This window comes from Sceloporus occidentalis, unplaced genomic scaffold (genome assembly GCF_023333645.1).
Source record: "Sceloporus occidentalis isolate IW3139 unplaced genomic scaffold, rSceOcc1.0.p SCAF_5, whole genome shotgun sequence".
Lineage (NCBI taxonomy): Eukaryota > Metazoa > Chordata > Lepidosauria > Squamata > Phrynosomatidae > Sceloporus > Sceloporus occidentalis.
In genome coordinates this window covers 32,946,569-32,968,531 of record NW_028316985.1, presented here as the reverse complement: position 1 = coordinate 32,968,531, position 21,963 = coordinate 32,946,569, and the positions used below count along the sequence as shown (strand labels likewise).

At 41.1% G+C, this 21,963-nt stretch overlaps 1 protein-coding gene and 1 long non-coding RNA gene across 5 annotated transcripts in view; one reads left to right on the top strand and one right to left on the bottom strand.

Moving 5' to 3' along the window:
- The window catches only part of LOC149311888 (uncharacterized), a 42,863-nt gene that overhangs the window by 9,290 nt on the left and 11,610 nt on the right, over window positions 1-21,963 (bottom strand). The gene's annotated exons all lie outside the window — the stretch shown is intronic.
- On the top strand, window positions 803-20,608 carry LOC149311889 (ras-related C3 botulinum toxin substrate 2). The gene is made up of 7 exons (XM_089528109.1): window positions 803-987; window positions 6,059-6,130; window positions 6,960-7,077; window positions 8,386-8,448; window positions 12,796-12,955; window positions 16,253-16,385; window positions 18,198-20,608. Exons 1-6 carry the CDS (start codon window positions 953-955, stop codon window positions 16,381-16,383), a joined length of 579 nt encoding a protein of 192 aa, XP_089384235.1. The 5' UTR covers window positions 803-952; the 3' UTR covers window positions 16,384-16,385; window positions 18,198-20,608.

Genomic DNA, 21,963 nt, shown 5'->3' with positions numbered 1-21,963 from the left:
CGTTTTGCTGCTTCCCCGCAGCCTGAAAAGCGGCGGATCGGGGCCTCAGCGGCTGCCGCTCTGCACACTGAGGCCCCGATACACCAGGGAAAGGGGCGGGTGCAAACCGCCCCAAATGGGCGGTCTATAACCCGAATATGTGTCTTGTTTCCTAGCAGAATTACTGGGATTTGGACAGCGGCAGAAACAGCAGTAGCAAAAAATGGCAATAGCAGCAAATCTGTTGGCAGCAGTGGGAGGATGAACCTCTCAACTCATTCCAGGTACATCAGTGCACCCCATCTGCATACAGAAAGTTGGCCACACCTGTATTTCATGGAAATATGTATAGTGTTGTAGTATATTTACATTTTTAATGGACAATGTTAAAGAGTGAGCTAATGTAATAGGGTTTTTTTATAAATATTTATTTATTTATGTATTTATTTGACATGAGAAGAAAGTGTCTTTTCTTTGTTGCTTCACCAAGGCCTTGGAGACAGCTAGGAAGCAGACAGCTATGATGACAAACAACTCTCCTAAGCAATCTTCTCCTCAACTGAAGTACAATGAGGAAGAAGGGAAGGATCTCTTTCAGTGTTTCTCTTTCTGCTCATCTGATGGCTCTTCATCCTGTGCAGAAGCTGCATAGCAACCTCTTTCTTAGTGTCCAAAGACTGAAGCCACATAGTGTGATGAAAAAGGAAGTGTTTAGCCATCTGCAGTGTGCAAAGGGAGAAATATCTCTCAAGCTGCAGGCCCTTCCCCCAGCAAATATTCAGGGCTGCCTCGAGGACTAGTGGGCGGGTTGAGAAAAATTCTCTCTTCCCTTTCCTCCCTAACTCACAACCTGCTGTTCAATTTAGCTTCAGTTTTGCTATAACGGTAGAAGACTTCTTGCCGGCAACGTTGGTGAGCTGTTACCTTTGTCTCAGAGACCCAGTGAACACCACAACACCGATAGGCCACAGATATGCAAGCGATCAAGTGTGTGGTGGTCGGAGATGGGTACGTACAACTCCTCTGGGCACAGGGGAGAATGAAGGAAGAAGTGAGCTGCCCTTGGATGAACTATTTGTTTCCTCTGATGACTTATCAGCTAAGTTGCATGTTCTCTCGCAGTCTGTCCATCTCTCTTTTGAAACCACCATGCAAACATGAAAGGGAACAGTGATCTAGGCCAGCAAGGGCGGGGAATAACCTTTAACAAAATATAACATGAAGAGTGCTTTCAGTTAAATGCTAGACTGGAATGAGTTTTATTTCTTTGTGGTGTTTTCCAGCAGAACTATCACTGATAGCAGAGCTATCAGGGCCAGCACACAGAAAACTGTTGTCCCTTGCTGAGTGATCCATGATTACTTTGTACACTGTTGGCCAGATGGATGTTTCACATTCCTTTGAAACATGCCTGTGATCCTTCAAGGGTATGAAACAAAATAGTTGCATTTGTAGGATTAATGGATGGTAAACCTAGGACAGTGAAGCAAGCTCCCAATGAAATAAAGCAGATACAGCTGTTGTGTTTGTGACTTTGCATCTTGGTCATGCTTTCTCTGCTTGATGATGGTGAAGAATATATGTGACTGTTCAGTTTGCATGGGGTACTATGAAAACAATTGCCTCTACTGGGAAATCTGTCTGGAAGCATTAACCCAAAACAGGTGCTCTCTGGGAGTCTTAAGACATGTAACCTGGGGAGAGAGAATTGGAATAACCATTTATTTATGTTTGTATGCATAGGCTAGAGACCAGGAGGTTGTGGCTCAAGATAGAGGTTAGGCCTGGTAGGAATACCTTGCCCTGCACCAACAATTTCCACTCCAGAAGTAAAATTTGGCTGTGCCATGGAGGCTGTGGGTTTGGGGTTTGCCACCAGACTCCTTTGTGTGTATGGTGAGACCTTTAGCCTGTAGCATAACTCTCCTTTTCTCAGGGTGTTCCACTCATCCACTACTTGTTGACTAGAGGAAGCCACAGTCTGATGCCACCATGCTAGTTGAAAGAAACAAGCAGGACTTGGGAATGTTCCCTATTATGGAATTGTAGCTTGCAGAATCGTCCAACCTCCCTCTAGTCAGCAAGTAGTGGAGAGGGATATTTTCAGTGGTGGTGGACACTTTGAGAAAGGGACAAGTGTGCAGCAGGACAAAGGCATAGCCCCACCCTTACACCCAAAGTAGCCTGGTAACAACCATTGGCCAAAACAGCTATTGGTCATGCTGGCTGGTGGATTTAGGGAGCTGTTGTCCAAAAACACAGAGAGAAAAATCCTCTGTAAATAAGCCATAGGAAACACAAAATCATTTTACAAGGATAGCCTATGGTGGGGTTGAAGACATTTGGAAGGCCAAAGACTGTTCATCTCCTTCCTGACAATGTTCTCTGGCTGTGACTCAAAACCATGTTCTTTTCCATGAGCTGAAGTCAGTTCAAGAAATTATTTCAGCTTGCCTGTGGATATTACTTCCTTGCACCCATAGGCCCTTTCACACTACACTGCATAATTATAGCACTATGGTTCTATTTTAATTGCCATGGTTCCATCGTATGAAATCCTGGGATTTGCAGTTTAGGGAGGACTACTGAACACACTCAGCCAGAGGATTCTAGTGCTTCCCCAAACTACAAACCCCAGGATGTCACCATGATAGTCAAAGTGGACTCATAGTGCTGTAATTGTGTATCGTGGAAGGTCCCCTGTCTATAGTATACCTAATTCAATATGAAACCTGCTTCTTAGTAAACATGAAAGGAACACAGTCTGAACTTCCTGTCTGTTGGTGGGTTTAGTGCATGAACCTGCTTAGAGAACAATTCCTTATTAAAAAAAACATGGAGGGGCAGGACGAGATAAATTCAAAGACAGTGTTAAATCATTGAGAAGTTTAAACCTGTTCCTATCCTGGGAGTTTTTGTAATTATGTCAACTCGGTAGGACTAAAGTAAGCAACATTTGCAGCTTCCACATCTAAACAGTCCCTCCTCTTAAAAAGTCCCTAAAGAAGAAGTCTACACGCACATAGATACTATTTATATACAAGAAAGAGAGAGCAAGCACTGGCCTCCTGAGCAGGAGGAAGTGGTTACAAAGGTTAAAGGATGAGAAAGACTTCCGCTTGGGACTCCAAAAAGCAATTGCCAATTCAAATAAGTAATTATCAGCTGGACAGACTAATGGTCTGAATCAGTATAAGGCAGCTTTATATATAAATAAATAAATAAATAAATAAATAAATAAATAAATAAATATAGAGCCACTAGTATGTTGGTGACACAGAACTCAGAAATATTAGTTTAGAGGATTGCAATTTGGCAAGCCCCCAGCCATGATGATTGGGGATTCTGAGAGCTGTAGTGAGAACAAAATAAAAGTCTAACTTTTTCAGGCTCTATGTGGTAAGTTAGGAAAAAGAAATAGGGCTTTTCAATCATTTGCTAGGAAACAACTGTAAATAAATATTGAAATTTCAGCCTAATACAAAACATATTTATCTGCATATAAATTGAACTGATGCCCTTGGATTAATTTTGCAGTCAAGAGTGCATAAGATGGACTCAAATCAAAGAAGACCTTCGCCAACTCGGTGGCCTCCAGTTATTGTTTCCTTACAACTCCCATCATTTCTGACCATCAGCCATGCTGTCTGCTTTACAATATAATACTGTTTGTAAATCAGTGTTGCTAATTTTAAAAACACGGTAATGCACTGATGAACTTTTTCAGAGCATGAAGATCAATATCACCACTTCTAATGTCCAGTGGTGGGCAGTGGCTTGCATGTAGCTGGTTTCCTTCTTGTGCAATGCCATGCTCTTTAAAGCAGAATGATCTGTAAATACTAGGGATGGATATCCATTCAAACTGGATCTGATCAAGTTCTTGGGGTTTTTTGCCCTGGTTCTATGTAGACTTTTCTCCTCACTGCCCTGAAGAATGTCTGTACTGTGGGATCTTGTTATCCGCTGGGGTTTGGTTCCAGGACCCCTCATTGATAACAAAATCTGTTGCTGCTCAAGTCCCATTAAATATAACGGCAGAGTAAAATGGTGTCCCTTATATAAAATGGAAATTCAAAGTTTGCTATTCAGAATTTATACTTTTTTGTAATATTTTCAAGCCGTAGATGTTTGAATCCATGGATAACAAATCCATAGATAAGGAGGGCTGACTGTATTTCTGTGTGCGTTTTCCAAATGTGCACATTTTATACACAAATTTTTAATTGTCCATATTTTGGGATGTAGGCATCCATTGACTAAAGTATCTTTATGCACATTTTAGTAAAATACTTGGGGGGAAAAAAAGAAAGAACATGGCAACATACACATTTTCAAAATTTGCATTTTTTTAAAAATGTGAGTATGTTGCCAATCTCTTTCCTTTCTCAGGAGAATGTTTCACCAATCATGAAATACAAAACCAAACTGGAAAGGGTGATTGTGTCCATACTCAGTTCTGGAAGGTTCACGTTTGGAGAATCTGGTTTTTTTTTAAAAAACAACAACATTGGGGTTCATTCTTCACACATCCCTAGTAAATACACAGAGTAGGGTGTTTTCAGTGCTGGCACCCAAACTGTGAAGCAAACAGCAACCCAAAGGTTCTCCTAACTGCTCCAGTTTGGTAACATAATCCAAACATTTTCATTCATCAGCACCGTTCACTTTTATGATGGATTGTGTGAGTTTTGAATCTTCCCTTTACTGGCTTTTAAATGTTTTTTTTTAACATATGGTTTTAAAATAATTTAAATAATTTATGATTTTTTACTGTAGTAAACTTTTACCTGGTTCCAAAATGTGTGAATGTCTCTCTGTGTATCTGTCTTTTAATCCCTTCCTAACTTTGGGGGGGGGGGGGGGGCTCCAAAGAGTGAGGGAACACCTTTGGGTGGTGCAAAACAAGCCCTTAATGTTGTTATTGTTGTTTTAAAATGGGCATGCAAAAGGCAGAGGTGAACATGCCCTCAGGTTCTAATAATGCACTTAAGTGATCTGAGCACAATCAAACAATGGGGTTGGGTATCCAAGACAAAAAGCCAGTCAGTATAGATATTTACCCAAATCCAGATAGATTGGCCATTGTCTCTGCAGGCGACCTCACAATGGGGGGAACACACCAGTCTGAGTCAGGTCTCCATTCCATGGGAGTAAACAAGACCATTAAGCACAGATTGCTCTCAGTCAATGCAGCTATTTTCTTCTCAGCAGCCGGGAAGGGAATTAGGCAATTTCCAGTTTGCCTTTAGAATAATGCTTGGTTTTTCCCAAGATGAACAAAAGGTCAAGGCCACAGTAACTCTAGCCTGTCCAGAATGAATTCTCCAGTATGAATTCTCCAGCTTTCCTGTCTTATGCAAGAAGACAAATATCCCACAAGTGTCAACCCTACTGACCATTACTCCTTTCTTTGGTTCATGTGTGAACCAATGATACTGCAATGCACAGCCTTCAGAATATCAGAAGGGATTATCAGGCTCTGTTTAGGAAGCTGAAGGAGATGGATGCCCAGGTTGTCATCTCATCTCTTTTCCCTGTTGAAGGGCATGGTCCAGGAAGGTAGAGGAAAATAGTAGATGTAAACAACTGGCTCTGCTGATGGTGCTGCTCAGAACAATTTGGATTCTTGGATCATGGGCTGCAGTTCCATGAGGGGGGACTTCTGGCAAAGGATGGTTTGCACCTCATGCCAGATGGCATGGCAGGGGGTTGGATTGGATGGCCCTTGTGGTTTCTTCAAACACTACAATTCTATGATTCTATGATTCTATGAAAGTCTAATATTGATATTTATTAAGCATAACCTGTAACATACACTCTCAGCCTCAGAGAAAGGCAAAGGCAAACCCCCTGTGAACAAATCTTGCCAAGAAAACCTCCATGATAGATTCACCTTAGGCTTGCCATAAGTCGGAAATTACTTGAGAGGGTACAGAACAACAACAACAACAACAATGGGAACTATCCCTTTCATTTTCTCCATATATTCTGCACTCCTGTTGCTATGTCCAAGGGCACCTTCTGCTTAGCAAGAATTGTAATAACATCCCCCATGTACATTTTCTTTTTTCTTCAGAGCTGTGGGTAAAACCTGCCTCCTGATCAGCTATACCACAAATGCCTTCCCTGGAGAATATATCCCAACTGTGTAAGTATAGTGGGAGGTAGACACTCTGAATAATTTGGGCATTGCAACAGTATGTTTACTGGAGCATGTGTGGTTTCCCCCTCTGATCATCTATATCTTTATCTTTATTATCTCTTTGTCAGGCATTTGGGACACAATTTGGCTTACTATACATCTTTTGAAATAACTAGGCATTTTGTACAGAGTTTTTAACCTGGGAACTACACCACAACCTTTGAAGAAATACAAAGGATAATTGTTCAGAATTCATTTTCCAAGCTTTTGTTCTGATCCATCAATTAGTCCAAGAAATTCCATTTGGGTCAGCGGGCTTAAAAATGCAGAGGATATAAAAATTTCACTCCTATCTACTCCATCTGACAGTAGCCCCCTGATTCTCCACAAGGAACATATCTGGTTGCAGCAGGGAGTAGGGTCCTTTAAGTAAATTTTTCTATTATTTTATTCATATTTCACCCTTTCCCAAAAATTGAGGCTGAAGGTGGCTATAGGCAGCTAACATCTTCAGATCTAGCCCACAGTAAAGACAAAAATCCTTGTTTCAAACACTTATTGAAGATTTATTGCCAAAGTCATACTTTACATCTTTCTGGTCCTGCCCCAGCTATGTAATCATTCTTAAATAGCTGTGGCTTAATATAGTACTTAATCACTGCATCTGAAGAAGTGGACTGAAATCCACAAAAAGCTCATGCTAAAATAAATCAATTAGTCTCAAAGGTGCTACTAGATACTCCCTTTTTTTATTTGTTTCCTCATTATGCTAAAACAGACTAACCTGGCTATCTTTCTTAAAACATTAAGAAGCTGACACAAACATCTATTACAGATTTGATAACTACTCTGCCAATGTGATGGTTGATAGCAAACCTGTAAACCTGGGACTCTGGGATACAGCTGGCCAGGAAGATTATGACCGCTTGAGGCCTCTCTCCTATCCTCAAACGGTGGGTCACTATGAGGAGTTTTTTCCTCTTAACTTTACTCATTTTTTCTGGACTTTGTCTCATGTCTGCCTGGAACATCTCCAGATCCTTCATGAAGGTCTTGTAATATTAGTGTGTGCTTAAGATCCCATGTTCTAACAGAGCATGACTCTGGGAGGAAGTGCAGGGCACTAGTCAGCAGAACAAGCAACAGGGCTGGCTTATCACAAGTAATACAGTGGTTCTCCATTTTGATCCTTCTGATGTTTTGGACTTCAGTTCCCAGAACTCCTAGCTAACAGAGTCAGGGGCTTCTACAAAGTGAAGTCCAAAATAGAGGGAGTTGTGAGCCACTGAAATCATTCCATACCCTCCAACTGACCCTCTACCAGGGGCTGTACCTGTGCAGAGAATGTCACATCAGGTCTCTTCTGGTTACAATTTGGTGCTAATAAACAGCAAATGAAATAGGTTTGAAGGTGTGTGAGATGTTCTGGAGAGCACATGAGGGCAAACTGCTGCACTTGTGCATGGTTTGGGCATTTTTGGTGCAGGTGCTTTTACAGGAACAGAGGAGCTATGGGAGCTTCAAGGACCAGAGAAATGGGATCATGGAACCTGGAAGCTACATTTTCCTATCCTAGAGGTGAGAGAGGTTCCACTGAGTTTCCACTAAGTTCTGAACACTGGAATGCATTAGCCTTTCTGGATATCAATATCATAAAAGAATAGGATGGCCAGATGCAATGGGAAAGCACAAAGTGAAAGAAAAGGGAAAGGGTTTTCATTGAACTCATGAATCCCAAGTCATTTGCCACTGGTATCTTGTATTTTTGTGCTTGAGGCAGTAAATCCAACAGACACCCTAGTGGAGGTAAAAATACAATAATATATAAAATAATTGACAATTGGCTGCTCTTTAAAGGTCCTCTGGATTTGGCTGCCTGAAGTAGGTCACTTCAGCCTAATGGTAGGACTAGCCCTGCCTCTGAAGAGCAATAATGTCAAATTCTATTGGCCTTGAAAATGATTTTAATCAAGAGCATGGGTTTTTCATGATTTTTATTCTGCAAGGGTAAGCTGTTTTACAGAGCTATGTAACCAGGGATGGGGGATCAGCCACTACTGCATCTGAAGCTTTAGATAAGTACTATGGGGGCGGGCAGGCGCTTTCCCCACACAATAACTGTTATCAGGGCTGCTACAAGGATTACAAAGATGGCATATGAGGGACATCTTTTGTGCCCTTGGGCAAGCATTCTGTAATTTTGGTCACTTATAAGATGTGTGAGTGTTAAAATGTAATTTTCTTTTCTTTTTAATCTACAGGATGTCTTTCTCATCTGCTTCTCTCTAGTCAGCCCTGCATCATATGAAAATGTCCGCGCAAAGGTGAGGTCTTCTGTGTTTGGGCAGAGGAGAAAGTGCTGTGCAAGGCATGTGAGAATGAGGTTGATCATGCTCCATCTAGGTACTAGATGCAGCCTGAAAGGCATATGGTGACTTTGAATGCTTTGACCCCAGCTATAAATTACAAAAGAAATTATAGGTTCCTGGTCTAGGTCCATGTCTCAGGCATGGCACCCATTTGAATGGCCAAAGACCAGTATTTGAAATTGACCAGCTTTTGCCATTATGACTTAAAATCAATCTATTATGGAAGGGCAGGGCAGGGAGGGCAGGAGGGTACATCATTTATGAGTTATCTGATAATTTATTCAAAGAAACAGCCATGTTAGTCTGTATCAGTATGGAAAAGGATCTTGTAGCACCTGAGAGACTAATTTAGAGAAATATGCTTATAGCTTAAGCTTTTATATACTGGATCTGATTAGATACAATTTTTATCAGATGCAGTGGAGCCAATCTACAGAAGCTTTATACTGCAAACAGCTTTCTTTCAGTTAGTTTCAAAGGTACTATAAGATCCCTTTGAGAATGTATATGTACATGACTGCATTTAACATATGATTATAAATTAAAATATTAATGTTGAGGGAATTAGGTGGTAGGGATTGGTTTGACTCTTATTGTTGAATTCTAAAAATAATATATAAAAGTTTTAAAAACTCATGACTTAAAAGCCATCATAAAGAGCAATTCACACCATCATAGCTACTAATACAGGCCTAGGGAACACATGGTCCTCTAGATGCCATCGAACTCCAGTTCCCATTAGCCTTAGCCAGCCTGGTCAATAATAAGGTGGTTGTTGTTGCTGTTGTTATTTCTTACCTGCCTCTCCCCATGGATTGAGGCAGGGGATAAAAATTAACAGACACATCACATCAGTTAAAACACATCAATTAAAATACATATGAATTTAAAAAGACATGCATATAATTTAAAAGGACAAAATATACACAGATTAAAACAATCTACATCTAAAATTCATCATTTAAAATTCACAGTTTAAAAATCATATGAGTAAGCCTGCCGATAGAAACTGGTCTTTAATGTTGTTTTGAATTCAGTCAGCATACAGTGGTACCCCGGGATACGAATTACCCGGGGTACGAATTTTTCGGGATACGAATAAATCCCATAGGGATTTATTGTTTCGGGTTACGAAGGTTTTTTCGGGTTACGAAAAAACCCCGGCGCTGTTTTAAATGGAGCCGCGGCGGAGCCGCGGCTTTTTTTCCATTAGCGCCTATGGGAATTCGGCTTACGAAGGTTTTTCGGGTTACGAAATTAACCGCGGAACGAATTAATTTCGTAACCCGGGGGACCACTGTATTCAGTTGTTGAATCTTTTCCATTAGGTCATTCTACAGTCTAAGGGCAGCTGAAGAAAAAGTCCTTAGGCTGACAGTTGCCAACCTAGTCTTGGCTGACTGGAGTAAATGTCCATCAGAGGACTTAAGCGTAAAGGGAGGATTATATTGGAGAAAGTGATCCTGTAGGTAATCTGGACCCAAAACATGTAGGATAGGATGGAAGTAGTCATTCATCAGTATCTGCAGGACCTGATTGGTGCTCTTTCTATCCCTCCTTTTTTCTTTCTCCTGGCTCTTTGTTGGTGACTCTCTTGTATCTCTTCTGTCCATAGATCCTAGTGGTATGGAGGGGTGGGAGTTCATGAGAGACGGAGTCTGCTATCCACAAAGAGGGCATGGACATCAATAAAGCAAGGGGACTCATGAACACTATGATCTGGTGCAAATCACTGTATCCAGAGATCTATGACCTATTAAATTGATTGGATTGCAATTTTTGCTGTTATTGTTCTTTTGCTGCTTTTAAATAGGCAAGATGAGCTTTTATTTTGACGAGAGCTTCAGTAATTAGGAGATGTGCTTTACCTTTTTTGCCTGTATCATTTTCGCAATTTAAATTCATTCTTTCCCCACAAATGCACAGCAAACAATGCTGTTAGTCTAGGAGGAATTAAAAAAAAAGCACCTGCATTGTGCTTCTGTTTGCTTTCCTGCAGGCTATTAGCAGCATGGGAAGATCAAGCAGCACACACCACAGGGGCAGAGGAAGTCTCCATGGCCACCCTATCCACAATAAGGAAGGAAATCCCCCTCTCCCAAGGAAAGAGACTGGGGAGAAGTGGTGGAGAAAAGTATTGTTATAGCAACTCAGGGAGCCAGTGAAATTGTTGGCAGGAGCAGACATGTCTCTTTCCATTGCAGGACACAGGACTATTTGTGCCATCCCCAGCTTAGCACTTATGGTTCCCCCCACCTCTGCCCTATTTTCAGATCAGTTGCCTAAATGAATATTTAAACATTTTCATATTTGTGCACCTTAGTACAATGCTGGCAGAAATCTGGCCTTCCAGATTAATTAAATTAAACTGTTGTTGTTGTTGTTGTTGTTGTTAACTGCCTTTGAGTCAATCTTGATCCATAACAAATAGCTACTAGGCAGCAGCAGTAGTGGTGGGTGTCACTAAAGTGAGAGAACAGCAGTGATACCTTAGCTAACACTTGTTAGCACTGTGCACAGGGAGGTGGAGGTGGTCCTCTTTGCTTAATCCCCTCACCTGAAAAACCCTATGATGAGGCAGGTAGGATCAGAACACTAACAGAGGGATAGGAAGAAATAAAGATGGCGAGACAAGTAGCAGACATGCTCAGAAAGGCAAATGCTAGGTATGATTTTGCAGGAGCTAAGCTGACCAGTGGTGGACAAGGAGTCGTGGAGATATCTCATCTTCAGGGTCGCCATGGATTGAAACCGACTTGAGGGCAGTTATAGCTCACCATTACCTATGTTGACTAGTGTTGATATGACCTGCAGTGTTCTTCATCTTTGTCTTATTGTAATATAAACACTGTGTGTGTGTGTGTGTGTGTGTGTGTGTGTGTGTGTGTGTGTAAATTAAAAAAATATGTACATATGGAGATTTGTATCTGTGACCTTGATTACAGTACAGAGCCCTTCAGCATGTATTTTTTTATTCTTTAGACTCTGGGCACTGTTGGAGATCTTGGAAGAGTTACTTTTTTGAACTTCAGTGGGCCCTTGGTATCCATTAGCATTTGGTTCCAGAACCTCATTATATACAGTGGAGTAGTAAAATTGTGTCCCTTATATAAAATGGCAAAGTCAAGGCTTGCTTTTCGTTTTGTTTTTTGTGGGGTGGGGAATACTTTCAAGCTATGGATGGTGGAATCCATGGATGCAGATTCTATGGATAGGGAGGACTGACTGTACAACTTGCTACCCAGCAGGAGTAGTGATTATTTTGGTTACAGGATTGCAGAAATTGTACTTCAAACAAGTTTCTGAATTACACACAACTTGGTTTGATGATCCAGGTAGAAATTGCTTCTCTTTCATAAGATTTTCTAGAGGTCATACCAGTTTTTGTTTTATTTTTCTATCCATTTTTAAAAATCAATTTTGAAAAATATGGTTACTAAAAAGGGGAAAAATTAAAAGAGGAGAAAAAGGGGGGAGGGGGAAAGTACATAGGATATGAACATGAATCATGCTTGTTTTTTGTTGTGTGCCTGCAAGTCGCTTCCAATTTATGACAACCCTAAGGGTCATGAGGTTTTCGTAACAAGATTTATTTAGAGGTTTGCCATTGCCTTCCTCTGAGGTTGAGAGACTATGACGTGCCCAGTGGGTATCATGGCTGAATTGGGAATCAAACCCTGATCTCCAGAACTGCAGTACAACACTCAAACCACTACACCATGCAGGTTGTCGTGGGCTATGCATATAAATATGTACATTAATATAAGCTAGGATGGACAGAGTGTGACCCATGGACTTCATACAGCCCCCAGCACCATTTTTATGGCCTCCAGGGTCCTACCAAAGTTCTATTTTATTAAGTTTTCACCCCATAATGCTCTCTGGGGCTGGGAGTTTTGTTCCCCTTGGGTCCTTTTTAGGTCCAGAAGATGCCGTTTAAAACAAACAAACAAACAAAAAAACCAAGAAGCTTAACAGAAGTAAAACAGTCTGGTAAAATTGCCCTATATACCCCTTAGCAGACATTCGGGATAATTGGGAGGCTTTTTGTGTGTGTGTTTTTGAGGAGGGAGGAGTGCAGTGTGTGGGGTTTCAGCCCTTCAAAATCTCCTGAGGGGCCAATGTAGATTTTTGGCATTATATAAAGAAACACACTAACAACAACAGCAGTAGCTATAATAATAGCCCCCAATAGTTTCCCATCCCTGATATAAGCTTATATTTCCAAGAACAGTTTTTCTTGCAGTCAGCATCTATATATTACAGGTTTTTGACACAGAATGATCTCCAATTTTCCTATAGTGGTTTCCTGAGGTACGACATCACTGTCCCAGCACTCCCATGATTCTTGTGGGCACAAAGCTGGATCTCCGGGATGACAAAGATACCATTGAGAAGCTCAAGGAGAAGAAGTTGGCCCCCATTACATATCCACAAGGACTTGCACTGGCCAAAGAGATAGGTATGTGATTGTGTGGGAGGGAGATTGCTCAGATTCAACTTGGATCAATTGAAACTTTAAAAGGGCATCTTGGCAAAGAGCTCAGCAAAGATACTTTTGTGAAGTGCAACTCCTAGAATCAGCATTCATAATTATGTGATCCAATGGTTGATCAGCATTTCCTTTAGATGAAAATCATGAGCTCAAGGATCCATGAAGTAACCTTTCCAAATTATCAGTTATAGGTACACATTTTGGGATCAAAGCAGTTTGTATTTGGGGGGAAAACACATCCAGAAATACATATTTTCTGGGGGGAAAACACATCCAGAAATACATATTTTCAAAAACAAATTTGAGAGTAGTTTCTTTAATATAGTAACTCATAGGATCTAGGAATTTCATGTGTGACACTCTACTTTGAGTACCAGTTTATATCAGTTTTATTTTTTTCATCCATCTAGGTTTTATGTGGATAAAGAAATGAAGCTCAGGCTGCTGCTACTGCAGAATTAATGTAATTTGACACCACTTTAACTGTCATGGCTCCATAGTGGGATTTGTAGTAGTTCATTGTGGCGGCAGAGCTCATTGACAGAGAGGGTTAAGTATCTCCAAAACTAGAAATCCCAGATTTCCATAGCACTGAGTTATGATTGTTAAAGTGGTGTCAAAGTGCATTAATTTTCCAGCATAGACGCAGCTTAATACATACTGGTACTGATAGTAGACTAGCACAAATGATACAGCAGATCAAACAATCTGGCTCTCATTGTGATTTGCCTATCACAAATTCTGAAAAGGGGCTACTGGAGATAGTGAAAGATATCTGTTTTTCATGTCATATGACTGTCCATTACAGTATATCTTGCATATAGTATGTTTTATTTTGTGATTTGTCATTGAAAAGTAAATACTTACTAAAACTAGAAGTCTGATTGTAGAAACACTGTACCTGTGCAGAAATCCCACTATGAGAGGACAAATATCTTAATTACAGATAATGTGTTCTCTTTAGTGTCTGCTTTTACTCCATACAGATTTTTAAAAACCTAATTCATTAATCCCTATCCTACCCTACGCTATACTGACCAGTCAGGAAAGCCTGCATATACATGTCATTTTTGAACAGCATTTTTGTACTTGTGAGCCAAGGAAAGGATGGACCCCAATCCAGGGGACCAAGTGCCAGAGGAGCCTTCTGATGGAAGCAGGCAATAGGCAGCCCTAGAAAAACATAACAGTCATGCTGGAAGAGATCAATGGTCTATCTAGTCCAGTGTTTTGTTTACACAAGCCAACAATATCCCAAGCAGGGTGTGAATGCAACAACACCCTCCTATTTATTTTTCCAAGGAAATTGGTACACAGAAGCATACTGTTTCCAATATTGGAGATCATCTATCACTGTCTTGGTAAGTAGGCTTTGATGGCCTTGTCCTCCATGAATGTCTCCAGTCTCCCTTTAAAACTATTCAACATGGCCACTGCTAACATTTAACAGGAACATATTATGTTTAACTATGACCTGAGTGAAAAAGTACGTTCTTGCATCTGTTTGGAATCTTCCACCATTTAAAATTAGTGGCTGACACTATCCCTGGATTTGAATATTATAAGCATGAAAGAAAAACTGCTACTTATCCACTCTCTCCACATCTTCTGTAACTTTTCTACAAATTGAATTTCTCCACACCTTGTGTAACTTCAGTCATCTCTATTACTTCCTCCTTGCCTGTTTTCTTGCCAGCACCATCCTATGATGGTCCCTTGATTAGTAGTTCTTCTAACTGCTTACAATTGGCATTACTGCTATTAATAAATTCCTCTCTTCTCTCTCTCCCCCACTTCAAGAGCTATCAGCTGAAGTGCTGTTCAACCACAGCTTCCTTTTCCTGCCTTGCCCTGCCATCCGGGGCTAACCAGCAAAGATCTGCTAGTACAGTATTGCACCAGTTCTTTCTTCAGGCCTTCCCCACACCCCACACCAAATCATTCTTTCCTAGGTGGAGGAGGTGTTATCTTTCCATTTCCACTGCAGTTCCAAGGAGATTTTCAGATACACAGGCAGAGAGAGAGAGAGAGAGAGAATAGATATTGTGCTTGGACACAAAGGTACATGTTCTTGTCCCTAAAATATTTTCCGATTGGTCAATTCAGGCATAGTTCAGCTGCTAAGTACCACTAGAGTAGGAAAAGTCACTTGGATGGCTACCATGGTCTGCATATTTGGCTGCATCCGCATTGCAGGTTGACACCACTTTTAACTGCCATGGCTCAATGGTGTGCAATTCTGGAAACTGTAGTTTATTGTGACACCAGAGCTCTCTGATAGAGAAGGCTATTCTGAGGCTGGTGGAAATAGCATGCAACAAGGTCCTCCAGGGGGCTATCAGTCTCTGAGAGTTGCCCACCTCTGGATTAGAAGGTAAACATGTCAATCTTTCAGCCCCATTCCTTCCTCCCCTCTCTTTCCTGCCCTGAGTGTTTTCCATAGAGACAAAGAATCCTTTCATTTTGAGCACAGAATTTTTGCCTAGTATCTGAATCCCAAATGAAGCTGTCAAAGGGATCCATTTTTAGTTGTCTTAGTTTGCAGGAGCATCTGCTTTACCTTGAGAAGCACTCAGATGTGTGCTAAGCATCCTATATTTGCTTAGTTTTCAGCCAAATGTTCATTCGTTATAGGTCAGGATAGTATATTGTTGTGTGCCTTCAAGTCATTTCCAACCTATGGCAACCAAAAGGCAAACATGGGGTTTTCCAGCTCTCATTGGATAGTATATCCAAAACAGACCATACTAATAGTACTTAAAGTTGTATAGTACTTTTATTGTATTCGTACACTATGGCAGCTGAATTTGGGCACCACTTTTCATAATGAGAAAAAGACTGTTTGTAAGTTTGTCATAATTAACCTCTGTGGGATAATCAATGCTGAATTAGATTGCTCTTTTATCTAATCCAACAGGGCTCTCCTAAATCCTTATGTCCCTAGGTTTTAGGCACTGCTGGGGTTTGAATTATCTTGGGAAATCCAGGTTCTGGTCCCCACTGGAGTCATAACTTTCTCTAGGTCACACACTCTCTCAAACCACCCTGTCTCATAGGGTTGTTATGGATAAAAAGCCACAAGGAGGGGAGTCACATACACCTCTTTGAGCTCACTGGAGGAGAGGCAGGATATAAATGCAGAATAAAACTAATGATCATAACAGCAATAATAGTGGATACCATGTACTGAGGTGGAAACATGGATGGCAAGCAAAACTACCACAAGGAAATTACTGCAGCCTCACAGACTTTCTTTATTTGCAGATGCAGTGAAATACCTTGAATGCTCAGCACTGACCCAGCGTGGCCTGAAAACAGTGTTTGATGAGGCCATCCGGGCAGTTCTCTGTCCACAACCCACAAAGACAAAGAAAAGGGGATGCAGTTTCCTTTAAGGGTAAGTAGCAAAGAGGTGCCAGAATGGGTCGATACCAATTGTGATGTTGTTAAACTGCAGCTCCCAGCATCCCTCATTATTGGTTATATTGACTAAGGCTGCTGGGAGTTGCACTCTAATGCCTCAGAATTTTGGAAGCTTGAATAACCAGTTTTGAGGGAGGAGTTCTCCAATCTCACAGTGCTGTTCATTCTTTGCCCCCCTACTTCGCTTCCTTTTACTGCCATGCTAGTTTTGAGACTCTACATAGGTTCCTCCATGTGGTGACCCCAATCTGTCCTGGAGAGTCTGCTATGGTTTGATGACTAGTATCAGAGAGCTGAACTTTGGCACCTCCAAAGCCCTGATGTAACTAAGCATGATGCCAGTTCAAAGGAACACATTGAAAAAATGGGAACATGGATTGAATGGCCCTGTCTAAAACAGGGGTTACGTATTTTTGGTCCACCACATGCTTTGGCTACTACTCCCACAAGCCCTTAGCATCCTGGGTAGGACTCTACAAAATTTTAGGCCAAAGTGGTAGAAGGGCCACACATTCACATCCCTGATATATCATTTTGGTATATGATACACTCCCTGGATCCCAGCTGCTTCATTTCACTGCCTCCCTGTGACCTTGTTTCTCTCAGTTTTTTCTAGTCAGTCAGCCTCCTGGAGTGATGAAACATGCCCAGACCTCACTGGGATGTTTTGTCCCAATTTCTTTTTCTGTTGGGAGGATATATTTCTGCAAAACCTGAAATTTCTCCAGAAAAAAAGTTATTTTTTGAAAAGTTACTTTTAAGACTGGGTGATTCTGTCATCTGTAGTCCAAAAGTAACATTTCCAAGCTCTGCTTTTGCATTCACATGCCAATTCCTTCTTATTTTGTTGCTTATATAAAACAAGACAACAGTTGGAACTTCAGAAATATAGGGAATTTCATATGACAGGGAAGCTCCATCTTCCATCTGTCACCTATTCCAGATTGTCCCTCTTGCCAGTTCTTAAACCAATTATCTCTGGAGAGACAAACAGTTCCCCTGATGGTGTCCAGGTAGGAGTTCCTACTGCTGCTTTGGCATTTTACCAGAGCTTGGAAGGGTTATGGCTTTGAATGTAACTGCCAGAATCTACCATTTAGCATGGAAGTTGTATCTAAAGCTGTCATTTTCCCAAGCTCTGGATCTAACACAGGAAGAAAATGTTCTCTAATAAGCAGCAGCCAAATTGGTGGCCACATCTTTTTTTCAATCCCCAGTCGATCTGTTTGTAGCATGACTGACCAGGATGATCACCGTTCTCCTTTTTCTCAGCAACAAAGGGCAAAGAAGCCAATGCATTCCTATGGGACTGAAATTGTTAACAAAGAAAGTAAATGCCTGAGCATGTGAAATCTTCTTTAATTATATAAGCCAGGAATGGGACCCATGCCACTGCCCATCTGTTGTTAAACTACAGCTCCCAGCAGCCCACACTCTGGATGCAGTCCAACAGCATCCAAAGGGCTATATAATGCCCATCTCAGACATAAACAGACAAACCCCTTTGTGGAAACCAGCTCTGGTTTGGCTTCTGGAGAAGCATTTGCAGCATTTGGAAAACATTTAGCAGATACCTAAAATGAGGAAGTAAAGTTGTTTGGCAGCACACAAGTAGTTCAGCAAACGCTCTGAATTATGAAAAGCACCTGACCATAAATCTACAGTTCTCTCTTTCCTTTGAGGAAGCTTGATCTTACAAAGGCTGACTGCTTAAGAAGCACATGAAACTATGTATATGTAAATACATTTAGGCTGTATGTATGATATTATTTTGTTTGATATGCAGATCCCAAGCTCTGACACTGGACTCCACGGACTGATCTATGTTTTGTGCTGTTGCTGATGGGACAGAGAGATGGCTTTAGCACCAACTGGATATTCCACTGGATTATCTCCTGCAGCTGTCTGGGTGGCACCAGTGGTTTTGTTTGTTTGATTGTTTGTTTGTTTATGGGGGCTTCCACACTAGCTGTTTCCTCTGAAATTGTCATCCTTTATTCACTCACTTCCTACAATGCACTCAAATCACCTCATTGCTAGTCTATCACATTCCTATATTTTCTGATTTATTGCCTTATGTTTTTGGACACCTGGTGTATAGTTCTGCCATTAGAGACAGTGTTGTATAGTGGTTTAAAGTGTTCAGCTAGGACTCAGATCAGTATTCAAATCCCTGCTCAGCCACAAAAACCCACTCGGTGACCTTGGGCAAGTTACCTTCTCTGAGCCACAGAGGAACACAATGGTAAACTTCTGAATAAATCTTGCCAAGAAAAAAAATGATAGCTACTCCATAAGTTGAAGGTGACTTAAAGGCACATAACAACATCATATATGGATCTACCAAAACTGTGTACTGAAATAAATTTTCAGTGCCCATAGGTCCAGCATGGACTCTTCAAAATTTCTGAGGGACTTCTGTGCTTTTGGCTCCCTGTTTGCAGACTTAGGGGCTGTGAAGACTGGCCATTAAGGTTGGCTTGGGGGCGGAGGGTGCCATCCATACAACACATGCCCTGACTCTGCCACCATGGCAGCATGATGCCATGCACCACTCCACACAGTGCACAGCATCACAAAACTCCTCTGGCACAGCTGGAGGCAGCTGCAGGCCACCCCTTAGTCTGTTTATTGAATCCCCTTGATTTGGGATAGGAGATTTTTTTAACATCGGTATCCTTTGAATTATCTCTTGAATAGCTTCTCTAAATTGTCCCAATGCCAGGATCTTAGTGTGTGTCAGTGGTGTCATTAGGGGAGTGTGGGAGGTGCAGTCCACACCAGGTGACACCCAAAGAGAGGATGACAATACTGGTCCTCAAACATCTGCCTTTTGGCAGAAACAGGCTGTGGCATTCACCTGTGCTGCATTAAAATGCTAAAGAGATGGTGTGAGTGGGATGAGTCTCTGTGGGAGGAGAAAGGCAGGAGCACAGGGTTTTTTAAAATTAAAATTTCAAATTTCAAAAATATATTTTTATTTTTAAAAAAATCTTTTAAAACATCCCATTTTACCAAATTTTAATTTGAAGCACATGAAACTATGTATATGTAAATACATTTAGGCTGTATGTATGATATTGTAATTTAAAAGTATAATTTTAATTGTGCTGGTTGTTTATCTCACAACTATTACCATTACATTCAGTGACATTTGGGAAATACAATTTATGAGTAACATTAGCACAAGAACACTGTATGGTGTGGTAATGGGAGGAGGTCAATGAATTACCACACCAGGTGATACTATCTCTAGAGATGCCACTGGTGTATGTGTTTATATGTGGTTATTAATGATAGTGCTAGTGCCTGATGGGGTACTGAGTATTCCACTCTGTACAGGAGAAGAGGAGAGGAGGTATGGGAGAGAAAGACCATCAGGGTGAGAACTGAAGAGAGCCTAATGGGGGCAGTAATAGAAAGGAGCACTAGGTTGATTGAGAAGAGAAAAATCACAGAAAGACAGACTGTACACTGTATTACCAAAATGGATGTTGTGCCACAGGTAAATAAAACTATTGGTTGATTGACAGACAGATTGGGAACCAAAGCCAGGAAAAGCACTTTAGGACTGTCTGTACATCCCCAGAGGATACCTTGCTAGGGTCCCCACAATCCTGGTAAGACCATAGGGAATATAGGGAATACAGACAGGCCAAAATAAAGCTGCTTCAGGCCACTTTGGTGGTATGCTGTTCAAATAAAACACGTAACTTTCATCTATGCTCAAATTGCACTTTCATGGCACTATAGTGCCATGAAAGTGCAATTTGAGCATTGATAAAAGTGAGAGGGAGGGAGAATGGTCTTAAGAAATAAGTAATTAATGCCTCTCCCAGTAAGAAGAGAAACTAATATAAGGACAATGTCTATCCAGTCCTAATCTGCCAGCCCATATAAACACAAAGCAGTAAAACTGGCAAATAGTATTAGAAGGGACCTTTGCTGGAATGGACCCTACTTCTGATTATTCATGGGGAAGACATTGCTAGAATATATAGTGATATATAAAGTACTGTTTGGAATCTGTTTTTAAGATTCCACTTCCAGCTGTTTATGGAAAAGCACTGCCTCAGCTGTGCTAATGGGCTCTAGTGTGGAAGCACCCTCATTCTCTGAAATTTCTCTGCTCAGCTTGTGTGCCTCATATCACTTAGTGCATAGCTAATAAGCATCAATAAACTCTTTGCTCCTGTTGCCTATGTCTTTATTTTTCCCATAGAATGCTGACACTGTAATGGACTAGAGTACATCTAATGTAGGCTTTTCCATCCTGGTGTCCACAACATGTTTTGGATTGTAACTTCCATCATCCCTTAGCCACCATGGTCAATGGTGAGACATGCTAGGATATGTACTTCAAAGACACCAGAGTCAGGAAAGGATAACCTAATATGCTGAGTCTTCCAAATCTTAGAAAAGGTTGCTTGTTTTCTGAAACAGCTTCCAGAATGCCCCAGGTAGCATGAACATGGTAGTATTCTGGGAGTTATAGTCCCAAAAGTAACCTTTCTAAGCTCTGGTCACAAAGACTCTGGATGCAGTTGTTCTCTGTATAACAGATAATGAACCCAGGAGCCTGGGAACGTTCACTCAAAAGTTAGGTGATGTGCTGTGACATGTCCTGGAGGAGGGTGCTGTGACCACCTTGGTCCTAGGAAACACACTCCCTTGGTATAGGCCAGTTGGCAGGGGAAAGATCTTCTTCATCACTGGATGGATCATCCAGCATTGTAGCAGACATCTTAGTTAGCGCTGGTTAGCCTAACATCCTTTGGAGATATTGTCTTTATATTCACCACTTTGTTATGCCAGGATGTCATCAGTGAAGAGTGTCTGATTGCTGGCTTATCTCCTCTATCCAGCTGCCTGATATGTCTGTGTGTTTTCCCTTAAATTAAGTCATATAGTAGCAAATTTTGTAGTATAGGTGCTCATCGTGATACTTCCCAGAATTATAACTCCAATGATGGCCCAAAGCTCTAGGCAGTTATGTTGATCTATGCCAACAAACCAGTTCTAGCTGTTTTCATTTACACCAGGGGTAGGTCTTTTGCTAAACTAACAGATCTTAAATTCTTCATTCATGACCAAGCCAGCTCAATCCTATTCAACTACCCTGATTTAGCAAGGATAGTCCTGGTTAATCCACTGGCTTCCCACTGTTGAAGTTGCTTGAAAAGTTTCTCTCTCCTCTTCCTCATCCTAATTTCCTCCTTTATGCTAAGTTTATTTAAGTTGTTGCAAACTGAGTTTAAAAAGCAAAAGTGGTTGTACAATTAACTCAACAGGAAGGAGAGGAGAGGACAGAATCTTGCCCTTCGCAGTGGGCTGAGGCAAAAGCAAACTGCTACACACTGTCTTGATTTGTGTTCTCTTCCTCATTAATAGCTTTTGCCATTTTGATCACATGTTTTGGCCATGCATCTCAGTTTTCATCTGTGAAATGCTGGAGGGTATGACTCCTTCCCCTAATAGATTGCATTGCCAACAGATTTGATTCACAACAATCGTTCCTTTCAGCAGCTGAAAGGATTTTGTCTAAGTTGAGA

What these genes read in the sequence shown, in the direction of transcription:
- LOC149311889 (XM_089528109.1), top strand. Translation starts at nt 953, where the DNA reads ATGCAAGCGATCAAGTGTGTGGTGGTCGGAGATGG. An exon ending in TGTGTGGTGGTCGGAGATGG is followed by an intron (nt 988 to 6,058) that starts GTACGTACAACT and finishes TTTTTTCTTCAG; the next exon opens with AGCTGTGGGTAAAACCTGCC. An exon ending in ATGAAAATGTCCGCGCAAAG is followed by an intron (nt 8,449 to 12,795) that starts GTGAGGTCTTCT and finishes ATTTTCCTATAG; the next exon opens with TGGTTTCCTGAGGTACGACA.